This window comes from Xenopus laevis, chromosome 9_10S, assembly GCF_017654675.1.
Source record: "Xenopus laevis strain J_2021 chromosome 9_10S, Xenopus_laevis_v10.1, whole genome shotgun sequence".
Lineage (NCBI taxonomy): Eukaryota > Metazoa > Chordata > Amphibia > Anura > Pipidae > Xenopus > Xenopus laevis.
Genome location: NC_054388.1, coordinates 13,428,067 through 13,444,898, shown reverse-complemented (window position 1 = coordinate 13,444,898; position 16,832 = coordinate 13,428,067). Strand labels below are relative to the sequence as shown.

Below are 16,832 nucleotides of genomic sequence, written 5' to 3'. Positions count from 1 at the left end.
AAGTTGCACAATTTCCCTCCCCGTTCCTAATTTGCATATGCAAATTAGGAGTAGGATTCAGTTCTACCGGGCAGAAGGATTCGGCCGAATCCGAATCCTGCTGAAAAAGGCTGAATCCCGAAGCGAATCCTGGATTCGGTGCATCCCTACTAAAGAGACATTATACGGCAAAGAAATTGGACAGTCCTCACTTATAGTGACAGATAGACAGACTGACAGACCCTGAACAGCATTTTCCACCCCTCACTGTGCAATGGTATCTTCTCAGCACAGTGACGGTACAAAGATAAATGGAGAATTGAGCACTTTGAACTGGTCAGTTCAAAGTTACTGCTTGTCACAGGCTTCCCCAGGGATAGTTGATCAAATCCTGGCAATGGGTGAGCCCTGCTTAGTGTCTGGAGGGGGACACAGTCTTCATGGTCAGCTCTGCGGGTCAGCACCCAGCAAATGACCCCCATCAGGCAGGTTGAGAACAAACAGTCCCAAGTCTGAGAGTTCTGCTGAGCAAGACTCCGATAATTAAATGGAAGGTCAACAATCGCTCCCCACGACAAATCACTTTGTAAGGTCTGTTAATTAAATCCTTTTGCACAAACAGATAGATCTCAGTCAGTAGTGTTTCCCCAGGCAGAGAGGGTTTTACTCGCAGTCAAAACAGACTAGGCAGCAGTCCATCCTTGCTTTATGGCTGAAATTCTAGCTATCTGTATAACAGAGCATTCTGTACCAGAGGCTGCACAGATCCTATCTGATCCCCATTGTAAGCAGCAGTCCTGTCCTGCTTTATGGCTGAGATTCTAGCTATCTGTATCACAGAGCATTCTGTCCCAGTGGCTGCACAGTTCCTATCTGATCCGCATTGAAAACAGCAGTCCTGCCCTGCTTTATGGCTGAGATTCTAGCTATCTGTATAACAGAGCATTCTGTCCCAGTGGCTGCACAGTTCCTATCTGATCCGCATTGAAAGCAGCAGTCCTGCCCTGCTTTATGGCTGAGATTCTAGCTATCTGTATAACAGAGCATTCTGTCCCAGTGGCTGCACAGATCCAATCTGATCCCCATTGTAAGCAGCAGTCCTGCCCTGCTTTATGGCAGCTGAGATTCTAGCTATCTTTGCCAGGAGGACAGGTAGTAAGGCTGGAAATTGCCTATAATGTTAATCACCTGGAACCTGTCAATGCATTTGCAGGTCAGTGGAAAATCACTCAGAATCACAGCAATAAGCCCCATGCACTTATTCTGTAAGGTGCTGTGGAAAAATATGCCATGTTTATTTGGCCTCAGTGTAACTGCATTGTCTGCATGACTCTGAATCAGTGGTAAAACTTCAAGTAACCCCTTATCCATATGTTTTATTTGAGAAAAGAAGCAAGAAGTTTGCCACTCAGCACATAGGAATGTCTCCTGCCAACTGCTCACTAGAGAAAGGAACGAGGTGTTACTGGTATAAATTGGGGGCTTTTGGGTGGTCTTAGGATGTTGTTAACTGACTCGCTAAAAGCTGTGACCTGTAAAATAGCAATAAACAGCAATTAAACTAATCCTAGTGGATTTAATGTCACTAGTCCACCCCAAGGTCTGCAACTTCTGCCTTCCAAACACAATACCCAATAATTCCAGGCCACCACTTGTGTTATTATATGGTATGCTAGGTCTTGTGCGAATATATTGTGCAAATATATATATTTCCAATATCCTTATCATTTACAGTAGGGGGTACATTATCCCTTATAATACATGAGTGATACTCAGAGTTCCCTGTATAACTCAGCCTGCAGCCTTGTGCCTTTATATGGTCACAGAACAACCCCTCAGTGACTTCTAATATCCTTATCATTTACAGTAGGGGGTACATTATCCCTTATAATACATGAGTGATACTCAGAGTTCCCTTTATAACTGAGCCTGCAGCCTTGTGCCTTTATATGGTCACAGAACAACCCCTCAGTGACTTCTCATAACCTTATAATTTCCATCAGGGGGTACATTATCCCTTATAATACATGAGTGATACTCAAGAGTTCCCTGTATAACTCAGCCTGCAGCCTTGCGCCTTTATATGGTCACAGAACCCATTATTACGTTTAAAATAAGTGATAAATGTAACCAAAGTTGAAGGCTTTGGAGCAGACACCCCTCATTTATATTTTCAGCCTGCTCAGGATTTTAAGGCAGGAAAATAAATGGCACCCACTCGACATTGTCCTGCTCTGGGGGATTTAATGTTGGAATTTACAGACGGAGCTTAAGTGCTGCTATTTACCTTAACTCAATGAGATCATTGTGAGCGCATCTTAACTAATGGGTGCTACGACCTGTTCCTACATGCCGGGCAAGAGGGAGGCCGTGGACACGAGCCCCCAATCACATTGTGTGATTTACATCTGGTTCAGTCAGCAGCTAGTGAACAATTGGGGAGGCTTGTGGTCTCACATACCAACTGGGCCTCTTCTTATCGCTTAAAGGCAAATACACCCACTTTATACTGTGGCTTTACTTACCCTTTATTTTACTATTAACATTTAATAACGCAGATGCTACAGGTTATTCTTTACCTGATCTGCATATTTTATACAGTGAACTTATTGCACGAGGCTAAAGTTTCAGCTTGTCAATAGCAGCAATGATCCAGGACTTCAAACTTGTCACAGGGGGTCACCATCTTGGAAAGTGTCTGTGACACTCACATGCTCAGTGGGCTCTGATTGGCTGTTGAGAAGCTAAGCTTAGGGCTCGTCACTAATTATCCAGCAGAAAATGAGCTTCCCCTGTAATATAAGCTGATGCTACAGGTTTGCAGATTATTAAATTCTCATGCTAATTGCACTGGTTTCTGTGCTGCCATGTAGTAATTATCTGTATTAATTACTAATCAGCCTTATATTGTGACATTTCTATTCTATGTGTACTGTATATTGTGAGTGGGTCCCTAAACTTAGTAAGTGACAGCAGCACAGAGCATGTGCAGTGAATCAGCAGAAAAGAAGATGGGGAGCTACTGGGGCATCTTTGGACACACAGATCTTTACTGCTAAAGGGCTGTGGTTGCCTTGGGCTGGTACAGAAGCCAAAACATAATGTACAACATTTCTACTTACTTCTTTAGTTAAGCCTTAGTTCTCCTTTAAGAGGCAGCCACACGCAAGGACGGTTACAATGTTTATTTTCACACCCGGCTGTAAATTGTTACAGTTTGCTCAACACCTTTCTCCCCTTCATGCTCCGTCAATGGCAGCACACTGCAACTTGTTTGTCACTTGTTAAAGAAATACTATTTGCCCATCACATGTTGTGACGTTTAACCTCTGGGCAGCCTTCCGGCATTCCAGCCCTGGCAATCCAATACAGGGGGCCCCATGCTAAATACCACAGCTGTTTTACCAATGATCTTAACACGTCAGGGCTGCCCAGGAACAATGTCATTAATTGACATGTTATTGATTAAATACACTATTTCAGTGCACAGAACCAGAATACTAGTAATGGCTGTGCTCTATAGCTCCCAAAAGCTTGCAGGAGTATGGGTGAGGGGCATGCTTGGGGGGTTAATGGTCATATCAGGGGTATTAGCAGAAGTATGGCTCCATTAGGTTGTTTTTGTGGACCCTATTCGACTTGGACAGGACTCACCAGGGGTCTGCTAAGCAGCATGGGGTCCCTGCCGGCAGGCATGCACATGTCTTATTGGCTGCCCAAATATAAAATATATTTTTGTCCCAGGCTCCCAGCCGATAACACTTCTCTTGTTTAATAGATTACCTCCCCCTGAAATCATTTTCCTCCTTATCTGAAAATGTCAAGCCAGCGAAAGATTTGCTACTTATTCAGGTAGCAATGTGGGTGAACCGCTGACGCATCGTCTATTCCCCGTCTCTGATTCTCGGAGACCAGCCACTTATCTATCTGTGCTCATTACCTGCTGCCCGAACTGTTTTTAAAATCAGAGAGGGCGGATCCTGGTCTAGACTGCTGACAAAGGTGAAACCCCCAGAAGGCAGCGCCTGCACTGATTGGCTGATACCTGACTTACTTCTTCACTATGGAAACAGCATCCTTCAGGTCACCTGACCCATTAGCCACCACAGCCCCAAGGTGAGAAAGAGACAGCTCTCAGAGTCACGTGACTCCCCTCCCCCTCCTCACCTGCAGGTCCTGTACAGAGATCTCCATGTTGGTGAGGTACAGGTAAGGGACTCCACTGCCGGCTCCCTTGGGCCCGTCGCTGACAGAGAAAACATTGGCGAAGGGCTGTCCCTGCACGGGCGAGTGGCTGGAGATAGTGGCCAGGGCGCCCCAGTCACAGTGATGCGCCACATAACGCGCAACCCGGGCCGTTTCATTGCGCGGAGGGAAGGGGGACGGGGATCCCGGGGCAATCAGTAGTTGGAGGAGGAAGAAGGACGCTACCCAACCACTTAGCGGGGTCATGTTGACTAACACAGGACACTCGCGGTGACAAAAACAACTAGGACACGGCGGGAGGAGCTTGCAAGGCCACCGGCCAATCACACAGAAAAACACGACCGGCTGGGAGGAGCTGGAGCACCATTTGACCAGCAGCAGGGAAGAGGCACGCGCATCGCGCATCAGTCAAATAGGTAATTTTTTTTAACTGACCCGCGTATAAGCCGAGGCAGCGTTTTTCATCTTATTTTGGGTGCTGAAAAACTCGGCTTATACGCGAGTATATACGGTATGTTGGCACAATTAAACCATATATTTTATTTATTATAGCAGGACTTGTGTGATGAAACAGCTGTGCTCAAGTTCTGCCGACCAACTGGAACCAGCCCTGGAACTTCCCAATGTGCCACTCTCCTGCCAGAGCTGTACCCGCTGTTGCTGCCTGAAAGCAAGGATCCTAATATATAGCTGAAATACATCTGTGTCATCTAAACAATGATTCCATTAGAGATCAGGGGACGAGTATTCCTTAAGCACAGAGAAGCCCCAGGTGACACAATCCTTCAGTGTCCTGAAGAGGTGCCCCCAGGGGCAATGAGAGGAGCCACGAATTCCTGGTATGTGAGAAATGCCCTCTTAGACCCTTGAGTTCCTTGGCGCCGGCACATCTGTGCCATCCACTTGCTTAATGTTTAACCAACCACAATGTGGACAGGCAATTCAAGTTGAGGTTGCTTGCTCTGGATAAAAAAATATTACAGGCAGATAGTGGGGGGATACGCGGGTGACTGTGCCGAGATAACAGGGGCTCTTGCTGTAAATTTCTCCAGATGCAGAACAGACTGTGCAGGTACAGACTGATTCCGGGATAACTAGAATTCCACACATATTCTCCGCACAGGAAACAAAGACATTCCAGAGTCCCCTCTACCTGGAAAAAGTGTAACAAGGGAGGCAGAGAGGTCACAACCCGGCACATTATCCACAAGGAAACCCTTAAGCCGTCCCAGATGAACCAGGGCCTCAGGTATCAGTCAGACTTGCTGAGTCCATAAATTGTCAAACTACATTTCCCAGCATCCTCTAACAGCGAAAGGCTAAAAGGCAGATAAAGCACTGTGGATAACAAGTGAGCAAACAGCTGGAACACCAGGCTGGATAAAAGAGAGATCCCCGGCACATGCAGCAAATGGAAAATGCTCATAAAACACAATTCAAGGCAGAACCTGCCCCTGTTTCTCCATCTATTTCTGAATTATCTCTGACCAGCCAAGGATCCTGGGACTTCACATGAAACAGACTGCAAATAGCCCTTTATACATATACAACAGCCACCTCACCCCTTTAACCCCAAACGCACATTAGACTAAAAGTGGCCATAGACACACCAATATCGTACAAAACTAATTTTCGTAGGACGAGCCAACCGATATCGGCAGAAGACTTGGATATCAGTCAGCTCATTGATCGGGCTGGCCGGAAAATTTTCATCGGGCGCCTTTACATCGGCCATTGTATAATTCTATTGTTTCTGTATATATATCTGACGATTCAGCTCTACACGTGTGTATTGAAACAAACAATCTTTCTTGGAAACATCTTTTCCAGGAAAGATCGTAGTTGTAACATCTATGGCCACCTTAAGCTGGCCATAGACGCAAAGATTCTCAGTTTTGTACGATTTTTGGGCCGTGTCTGGAGAGTCCCGTCATTTTTCGTGCCAGTTTTGTACGATTTTTGGGCCGTGTCTGGAGAGTCCCGTCATTTTTCGTGCCATGGCGATCGGTCGTTCAGCCGATCGGACAGGTTTGAAAATTTCTGTCGGCTACCGATTATATCTCTGCATGTATTTCCGATCTGACGATATCAGTGGGAGACTGTCACCAGCTTTTGTCAGACATAACTTTCGTACGATTGCTGTGAGGGGCAGAACATCGTCTGATCTGTTCTTTTACTACTTTATTTGATCTGAATGGTTAGTGGCAGGTCGGGAGATGGCACAGAATGATCGTTCGTCCGATGTGAAGCTAAGGCAGCTCCAAGTGATAGTATTGACTTACCTGAAACCCCGGGCCGGCGCTCCTATCAGCAGAAAACTGCACCGGCCCGGGGTTATACCAGTGAGCACCACAGAGTGATCCTCTGCAAGCCGTTCCTTCTCCTTTAAGAAGGAAGGTTGGTGTCTGTTCTAAAGGTGCTGGGGGTTTGAATTAAAGGAGGAAGGACAGGGCTGTAAGTAAAGGTATCATACCCTACTGTCTCCATTTTTCCCCTGATGCCGCCATGTCGTCACCCTACTATAAATACTCCGTCCTAAGCCTTCTTACATTGAAAGTTTCCCCAAATCTCTCTGGTCTAGTAAAGTGGCTCCTTCTTCACCATAGACCTGTATGGACCCGATCACAATGCAACACCCCAATTATGACCTAAATTAAATCATAGAACCAAAAGAAATTGAATTATGTAACAAACCGGGGTCACAGCCCAGAGCCAAATGTGTCAGCTGCACCTGAATGCTACCAAAATTCTCCTTAGATCCTGAGCCCAATTGCATTACACAACACACTCAGCTCTGGAATTCATCAATGGAATCAAACAGTGTGTGTGTGTGATTGTGTGTTTATGTTTGTGTGTCTGTGTGTGTGTGTGCGCTGGGGGAAGGGAATGATTGTGCACAATAACAACACTTTTTTTTGGACTCATTCTCCTCCTCCTCCTTTTTAGCAGAAGCAGAACAATCATTAGCATTAGGGACCACCTTATTGATGGTGGGAGGTCACACGATCAATGGGAATTCCTCTTTGGCAGGCCACAAAGAGTAGCCCGAGCAACCGCAACTCTCCCCATTCTCTCACAGAGCGTGAGTCACGCGGAGAGACGCCGCAGATATCAGCGCTTTTTTACTTTGGGCTTATAAAAACGGCACCAATGGCTAATTATTAGTTCTTTTCATTTAATGCTGCAGACTGCAGTGAATTGTGTGCAGCCATGCAGCATCCATATAAATAAATAGCTAGTAACATATTGAGAATTCGGACTTTGGGCATGCTGCAGACTGCACTGATTTCTACCCAGCCATGCAGGCCTTGGTTAAAACGAAGGAAGCTACAATTTGTTTCAGTGGACTTGTAAGATAAGAAAATAACACCAACCTGTCCCAGATCCAGAGTGACGTTGACTTGGTTGTACTCGAGCCCACGAGACAGCGGAGGGCTTTGCCACCAGCGTTCGGTGCCGTCAATTGCATTGGAGATGGGGTGAGATTTGTCTCTGCTGTTTGCCACACACACGTCACAATACTGTCCCTGGAGGGTGAAACAGACACAGGGTTAGTTGGGGGTTCCGGACGGATCAGAAGCATTAAACCTTTTAGGGGGTTTAGAGACAGGGCAAGTGTAGGACATAAGCAGGGGGGAGACTGAAAGAGACTGAACACGTTTTAGGGGGAAATAATGAAAGAGTTTGGGATCCAGGTCTCGCCTCATCAACTTGTTTTAAAGGGATACAGTAATTGAAAATGTTTATTTCCAAAACGCATCAGTTAATAGTGCTGCTCCAGCAGAATTCTGCACTGAAATCCATTTCTCAAAAGAGCAAACAGATTTTTCTATATTCAATTTTGAAATCTGACATGGGGCTAGACATATTGTCAGTTTCCCAGCGGCCCCATGTCATGTGACTTGTGCTCTGATAAACTTCAGTCACTCTTCAGGGTAGAAACACATGGGAAGATTCAGGGAGATTTAGTCGCCCACCGACCAATTGCCCCTGCTTCAGGTGCGATCTCATCGAAAAGCCTTCCTGCTGGCTAAAATCACTCAGAACGCTTCTGAAGTCGCCTGAAGTTTCTACATGGGGCAACTTTGGATGACTTCGGAAAACGAAGCGTTCCGAGTGACATCCCGCCAGCGATTTCGATGCTAGCCGGCGTGAAGACTTTTCGGAGAGATTAGTCGCCAGGCGACTAAATCTTCCCGAATCTTCCCGCGTGTCTCTGTCCTTACTGCTCCACTGCAAGTTGGAGGGATATCACCCCCTCCCTCACCCCCCCCCTCCAGCAGCCTAACAGAACAATGGGAAGGTAATCAGATAGCAGCTCCCTAACACAAGATAACAGCTGCCCGGTAGATCTAAGAACAACACTCAATAGTAAAATCCAGGTCCCACTGAGACACATTCAATTACATTGAGTAGGAGAAACAACATCTGCCTGAAAGCAGTTCCATCCTAAAGTGCTGGCTCTTTCTGAAATCACATGACCAGACAAAATTACCTGAGATGCACCTACACACCAATATTACAACTAAAAAAATACACTTGTTGGTTCAGTAATGAAATTTTATATTGTAGAGTGAATTATTTGAAATGTATTTAGGAATAAAACTTAGGGATGCACCAAATCCACTATTTTGCAAAAGATTCGGCGAATACCGAAGTGAATCCGAATCCTAATTTGCATATGCAAATTAGGGGTGGGAAGATGAAAAAAAATGTCTTCCTTGTTCTGTGACAAAAAGTCACACAATTTCACTCCCCAACCCTAATTTGCATATGCAAATTAGGATTTGGTTTGGCCGGGCAGAAGGATTCGGCCAAATACTGCTGAAAAAGGCAGAATCCTGGCCAAATCCTGGATTTGGTGCATCCCTAATAAAACTATACCATAAAAATCATGACAGAATCCCTTTAATCAGCATTTTTGCAAGGTGAGGTCATACACACAGACGGCATCGTGGGGATAAAGGGGGTTAATAGAGGGAACACCTAGGCTGGTTAAACACTAATCCCATGAACATCTCCCCTAATCCCCCTGCCCTTTAACTGTGCCCTCAGGCATTAAAAAAATAGATTGCAAGCTTCACAGGGCAGTGGTTAGTGTTAGTCATAGTCATGTGATCAAGTAGGAGCCACAGGTAATTATTAATTTGACACACATTCCACTTGGCTGCACTCAATCCTTTGCAGTTTGCAGCATGCATTTCATTAGCCTTTAAGCATGTAGGTCCATTATTAAAGGGGTGGGCTGCACCTATTGTTATATAAAAGATCAGCCTGTAAATGTCCTAGTCGTCAGTTTCAGGCGGGAAAAAGGCGCTTACCCGTACTGTGAGGTTTGGGATGACTGTCAGCTGTCATATATTGGCGGGAAATATAACTGCCGCATCCGTAGGCTGAGCAATGAGAGCAGGGAGGGGGCATCTGGCACCAGAGAAGGAATTTTAGGGAGAGATTAGACAGAGCAACAGATGGAATTCTCTAAGGGTTGGGTGCCCAACAGCTGGTGTGCGTAATGCACCCGATGGCGAGTCTGCAGCGCAATATTCAAGCCACAAGGAAGTGCCCAAATGAGGATTCATTAAAGTGGCGCTAAACTGGAATTGTTTGTTCCCAAATGCCAGAAATACACCAAAATGCTTCAAAAGGTTGGATGAAGAGATTTTGGACAAATTTTGGCTACCCCAAAACCTTACTCCACTTAAGTGAAATTTTCCCCCCAAGCAGGGCATGTTTGGACTCTCCCTACTGACTCTGCATCCTGCTTGATTGCACAAAAACCGTTGCAGTCTGCAGCTAGATGAACAGCATGTGAATTCCATGCGGAAAGGTGTTGAGTTTTTTTTTTTAATATAACTACAAAGCAACACCGGTGGAACAAAAGGTACAGTTGGATCCCTCTGGCACACAGCTGGATCCATTAAAATTAACCCCTTACTTACTCCTCCAGTGCTAGTATAAGGGTATATCAGATTCACTGATTCTGCTGGTGATGGCACAGCTGCACAGAAACCAGTGCAATCAGCACCAACGCAAAAGGGGAACTATCGGGAAAATGAAAATGTAATATAAGCTTCAGCATACTGAAATAAGAAACTTTCTAAACTGCCATTTCTGAAATAATCAAGTTTATGTTCACTATCCCTCTCTCAGCATCTGTTTCTCTTCATGTCGCAGTTGGGTTTCAGATATTCATTGACAGTTAGATCCAATATATCTTATAGGGGGGGGGCTCCTTTTGCCTAGAAGATGTATTAGAGCTCACTCTATTAAACTCACCAGACATCATGGGGTATATTTATCAAAAAGTGAAGTTAATAGTGAAGTTCCACCACTAGAGTGAAATTCCGCCACTCTCCATTCATTTCTATGGGATTTTTATAGGCGTATTTATCAAAGGGTGAACTTTCACTTTCACCCATTGATAAATACTCCTTTCAAAATCCCATAGAAATGAATTGAGAGCTGCGGAATTTCACTCTAGTGGCGGAACTTCACTCTTTGATAAATTTACCCCTATGTCTCTCTACATGCAGGATTTGTGCAAAAGGCAGTTATTTTGTTGGATTTTGTTTGTACTGGAATCAGTTATTTGAGTGGCCACATAGCAATTCCACATTAGCTGTAGCACACGAGTCTTTGTTTAGTGATATAAAACGTGTTCTTTATTGGCTCAGTGCAGACATCCAAACATGGCAACGTTTCGGGCCACACAGGGCCCTTTATCAAGCCTCTTGATAAAGGGCCCTGTGTGGCCCGAAACGTTGCCATGTTTGGATGTCTGCACTGAGCCAATAAAGAACACGTTTTATATCACTAAACAAAGACTCGTGTGCTACAGCTAATGTGGAATTGCTATATTGGGACTGGTCAAAGGCAGGAGGCCTGATAGGCTGTTTAGCACCGGATACCTGAAAAGGTTGTATGGAGAACAGGTGAGCACTCTAATTTCTTTGTGTGGATTTGAGTGGCCACACACCGAGAGATTCATCATTTGGCGATGTTGCCACACGAGCAGATGTCTCGCCGATATGCCCACCTTGAAGTGGGCAATATCGGCTGATCCGATCATGGGCCGATCATGTAGGAGTACAGGCGGTCGGATCGCGGGACTGCATCAATGAACAGATGCGGTCCGTGATCCAACGGGATTTTTAGCCCTGCCCGATTGACATCTGGCCAACTTTCGGACAGCTATCGACCGGGGAAGCCCGTTGGAGGGCCCTTTTCACTCGGTCTGTCTGCAGCTTATATCGGCCCGTGTATGGCCACCTTAATACATCTGCTAGGAAAGGGAGCCCCCCTATAACTTACATTGGATCATTCATCTTACACCCAACTGGTGCATGAAGAGAGAATGAAGAGAAATGGTACACAATTTTTAATTGATTGTATCTAGAAAGTTACTTATTTCAGTGTGATGAAACTTATATTAAATTTTGATTTTCGCGATAGTTCCCCTTTAAAAAAATAAATAATTTCCAAGGGATTTGGTTCATCGCTGCAGCACATTCTGTTCAACCATTAGCAGGTGATCGGAAAGGAGAAGGGTTAAACCGCAACCAATTTTACTTGCTTCCCAGGCCCTGACACTTGATTATATCCCTGAGACCTGATGATATCCCTGAGACCTGATTATATCCCTGAGACCTGATTATATCCCGCTGGGGCCACTTAACTGTAAACTGGCCCATGCGGCCACTTATCTCCCGGCCTTCAAAGGAATCCAGATATGGGACCCAAGAGCAATTAACCAAATCAGAGGCTTTGAACACACACTTGAAGTGACTTGACAGGAAGAATCCATCGCATGGCCGGTTGGGCTAAACAAACCATGGGGTGGGGGGGCAGTTTTGGGATTAGGGTAAGGGACAGGCCACACAGGGCGTTTTGGGGAGATTTGGTCGCCTTGTGACTAATCGCCTCGTTTTTGCGGCGACCAATCTCCCCAAACGCAAGTGGCAACTTCGGGCGACTTCGGAAAACGAACCACCGCGTGTGATTAGCGCCGGCATTTTTTTCATTTTAGCCGGCGCATAGGGAGGGAAGGCGTTTGGGGAGATTGGTCGCCGCAAAGACGAGGCGATTAGTCGCCAGACGACAAATCTCCCCAAAACGCCCAGTGTGGCCTTACCCTTAGAAATCACACACATGCCCCTACCTGTAAACACAGCAGTGGTACAATCAAAAAGAGTTACCCAAAAAAAAGTTGCGTTGGCAAATATCATCATCATTTATTTATATAGCGCTGTCAAGATAAATCTGATAATATCCCTGGTGGTGACAGTTAACAGCAACGTGACTAAGGGACAATGGGACCTCTACATCCTGCTGAAATGAATCAGGGGACATGAATGCGGCAGTTTGCAGTTGGTCATTTCTATTTATCTTTTTGCTGTATAGCCTTTCAGTGGGGTTACTAGTGTCACTGACCTGGCATGCCCCAGCCTGTTTAATGGATCACCTTTAAAACAGGAATGTCCTGCCGTGAGAGGATGCTGGGAACTATAGTTTAACTTAAGCTGAACAAAACATATGAACCGGGCCTTTATCCTGTATGAGCCTTTGCACAATGAGGCCAGGAATGGGGAGTAACAAGTGCACAAGGATTTACACATCATTGACATCCTCGGCTGCATCTCCGGCACTGAACCCTGCCTTCTGCGGACAACAAGAGGTTAAACATCTCATCACTGCCCCTTACCTGTGACCACTGTGGAATGTTCTATTACAGCAGCCCAAGGGGGGGGGATACAGTATGGGAGATGCCACAGGTGCACCGGCAATTTCACCTCTCCAGGACACACTAAGTGACTAAAGGGGGGTAGAATAAGTTGGTGGCCCCGGGTCGTGAATACCAGAGGCGCATTATCTGCACCTGGGAGGGCTAATGCCATAGTAAATAAGGCTGCACCCCTGGGGCACAAATTCCTTCACTGCTCACATCCTCCGGCAGCGCTGGAACTAGAAGATACTGGACCCCATAGCAAAATCATTTGTGGGAATATAAGATTGAAGCTCATCAGTCAAGGCCCCAATGTGCCCCCTACACACACCCATTTAACCTGGGCACCCACTGCTTCCTTTATTCTTTATTCTTTTCTTTATTCTTTCTGCTCACTAAGGGCAAAATGTGTAGGAGACAGGGTAATGGTGTAAGGGCAAAACATATTAGGGGGTAATGGTGTAAGGGCAAGGGCTGAGAAGGCAAGTTGGCAGAGGAGACGGTGCCAGTCTGAGGGGGCAGGGCATTAGGGGGCAGTGCCAATGGCGGATGGAGAAAGGAAGCGATTGTCAAAGCGGGTGTTTGTGGTTGGAAAGGTCAATACGAAGGATCTGAAATAAAGGGGGTTGTGGCAGACAGTGAGGGGCAGAAGCTGAGTTAAAGGGGCAGTGGAGGGTTGAGGCACTTTCAGATTAAAGGGGTGATTCACCTTTAAAGTTACTTTTATTATGTTATAGAACAACCAATTCTAAGCAACTTTTCAATTGGTTTTCCTTATTTATTTTTTTCTAGTTTTCTAGTTATTTGTCTTTTTCTTCTGATTCTTTGCAGCTCTCAAATGGGCGTCGCTGTCCCCTTCTAAAAAAAAACAAATGCTCCGTAAAGCTGGCCACAGACGCAAAGATCCGATCGCACGAATCAACGTACGATCGGACTTTCCCATCTCCCGACCCGCCACTAACCATTCCGATCAAATAAAGTAGTTAAAGAACAGATCAGCCGATGTTCTGCCCCTGACAGCAATCGTACGATAGACAAAGCTAGTGACAGTCTCCCACTGAAAATCGTACGATCGGCAATAAACGCAGAGATATTACCCGCAGCCGACAGAAATTTCCTAACCTGTCCGGGTCGGGACTCTCCACACACGTTCCGAAAATCGTGAAAATGAGATCTTTGCGTCTATGGCCAGCTTATGGCTACAAATGTATTGTTATTGTTACTCATGCTTCTATTCAAACTCTTTCCTATTCATAGTCCAGTCTCTTATTCTAATCAATGCAGGGTTGCTAGGGTAATTTGGGCCCTAGTTACCAGATTGCTTAAAATGCTAATTGAAAGAGCTGCTGAATAAAAAGCTACATAACTGAAAAACCTTTGATTATAAAAAATGAAAACCAATCGCAAATTGTCTCAGTATATCGCTCTCTACTTCATACTAAAAGTTATCTCAAAGGTGATCAACCCCTTTAAATGTTGTGTAATGTCAATGGATAGGGGGACATTTGGGGGCAGTTTCAGTCGCTGTGGGGTTAATGGCACAAATAGGGTGGGGGGGGAGGGTCAGAGCCAGGGGGTGAGATGGGCAGTACTAAAATAAAAGGGTTGGTGCCAGTGTATAAGGTGGGAACAGGGACAGGCGGAGAGGGCAGAGAGTAAAAGTCAGTGCCATGGGGAGAGGAGGGATGAGCAAGAGAGAAGAGTGTCAGTGTCAGTACCAGGGAAGGGCAGAGCCAAGGTTTGGGGAGACAGAGACTAATGAGCAAAGCTGGGGGGTGAGAGGAAGAGTAAGAGGCAGTCAGTGCCGAGGAATAAAGTATGAGGAGCAGGAGAGTGAGTAGAAGGAAAGAAGAGTCACAGCCGGTACCTGAATAGTCCGACTGGGATCTCCGGACACGGGTCCCCCCACCAGTTTACAATAAAGATCCTCCGCCGGCCGCTCATCCTCCCCTTCCCCGCAGGTGGCCGAGGCTGAGATCTTGGTTCCCTCCGCCAGGTTGAAGTAGGGCGGGTGCAGACTGAATCCATTCACCCCATTAGTCGGCAGCTCCTGTGTCAGCGCCAAACCCAGCGGCACCAGCAGGAACCAAACCCCCGGCACAAACATCGCTCCGACCCCACACACCTCCCAACTGACACCCGCTCCGCTCCGGACTCTGGAGTTTGGCTGGGGTGGGCGTGGCTGAATTAGGACACGCCACGGGGCGGAGCCAGAATACCGAGTACTTTCACTATTTGTCGCACCTTTACACCCCTCTGAACCTATTCCCGTTACTTAGTATTGTACCGTATTGTAGCAAAGCTAAAGAGACATGTGGGGAAGATGGATTAAAGCTTTATTTTATTTATTTTGTTTATTTTTTTCTATTTTTATTTATTTGTTTGATTTATTTGATTTATTTATATTATTTTTATTTATTTAGATTTATTATTTGTTTATATTATTTTTTTATTTTATTTATTTTTTTATATTATTTGTATTTATTTTATTTATTTGTTTATTTTTATATGTATTTATATTATTTTATTTAGATTTATTATTGTTTATATTCTTTTTTATTTTTTTATATTATTTTTTATTATTTTTATTATTTTTATTTTTATATTATTTTTATTTATTTTATTTATTTGTTTATTTTTATATGTATTTATTTATATTATTTTTATTTATTTAGATTTATTATTATTTATATTTTTTATATTATTTTTATATTATTTATTTATTTTTATTTATTTTGTTTATTTATTATTTGTTTATATTATTTTTTATTTTATTTTTTTATATTATATATATATTTTTTTATATTATTTTCATTTATTTTATTTATTTGTTTATTATTTATATGTATTTGGGCTTACTCATCAGGCAGAACAGAGATAGGGTTGCCACCAGTTTAGTTTTGAACTGAGCATCAACACTTTAAAACATTGACAGTGGCATCTAAGTGATGCAATAGCCTAGGCCCGGTGGCATAACTCCACCAACATCATTGTGTGCACCTCTGATGTCATCATTCCTACATCACTGCCCCGCCCCAATGATATCTGCCCCGCCCCCCCGTCCAAACCAGCCCAAAACTAGCCAAGAGGCACTTCAAAAGTAGCCCAAAAATAGCACAATATGTGCAGTGAAAAAAAAAAGTCTAAAATGAATGGATATATGTGTGTAAATATGCCTTTTTTAAATTCTCACTGTTCTGCAAATGTCATTTTCAGGGCATTATTACAGGGGGGGGGCAGGAGGTATAGGGCCCCCATAAGGGGGGAAGCAGAGTTTCAGTAAGTTATTTCTCAATAAAGACTGTGCGATTTATAGTTTAATTTATCTTGGTGTTTTTTTTCTATGTATACTAAAAGATTTTTTCTAAAAAAATGTGATGTTACTGGTCCTTTAAGAGTTATGGGAGACTGGGTTACAGAGCCCAAAATCTAGTTACTTCTACACAAGTTAGTCCCATTGCATGCTGGGTATTATAATCTTACATTGACCTTGGCAGTTGGCAAATTGTTAAACAAAAACTACATTACCCAGCATGCATTGGGAGACACAGGCTCGGCCCATTAGGGCAAGAAAAAACTTTGGCTGTCTCCAAACTCCAAACCAGCCAAATGCTCAAAAAGTAGCCCAAAGCCGTACCTTGGCTAGTTTGTACTTTTAAAAAGGGCTTTAAGTTAGTAGCCCAATTTGGCTGGAAAACCCAGGGGGCCGTGTAAGGATCCAAAGCTGCAAGGCAGTAATAAAAGGTAATGGGGGCACAACATTTTTTTTATGGGAGGGCCCAGGAAAGTACCACTGTCCCAAACCAACAGAAAGAAATTTGTGGGACCCCATTATTCCAACTGAGGTGATCAAAATTATATGCCAGGGCACAGCTGCACATTGGGTGTATGTACCTTAAAGAATGGTGCCCTCTAGTGTTCCTTG

The 16,832-nt window shown here is 44.5% G+C and overlaps 1 protein-coding gene across 4 annotated transcripts in view; it reads right to left on the bottom strand.

The window, feature by feature from the left end:
- LOC108702189 (laminin subunit alpha-5) overlaps positions 1-15,095 on the bottom strand; it is an 85,567-nt gene extending 70,472 nt beyond the window's left edge. For 3 of the 4 annotated variants that reach the window (XM_041578877.1, XM_041578879.1, XM_041578878.1), the window contains exons 1-2: positions 14,775-15,095; positions 7,560-7,712 (exon numbers count right to left, since the gene is read on the bottom strand). In XM_041578877.1, the coding sequence (XP_041434811.1) occupies positions 7,560-7,712; positions 14,775-15,014 (393 nt within the window). In that variant the 5' untranslated portion in view covers positions 15,015-15,095. The remainder of the gene's footprint in view (positions 1-7,559; positions 7,713-14,774) is intronic. The other variant, XM_041578880.1, reaches the window with a different exon arrangement.
- Positions 15,096-16,832: the final 1,737 nt, after the last annotated feature.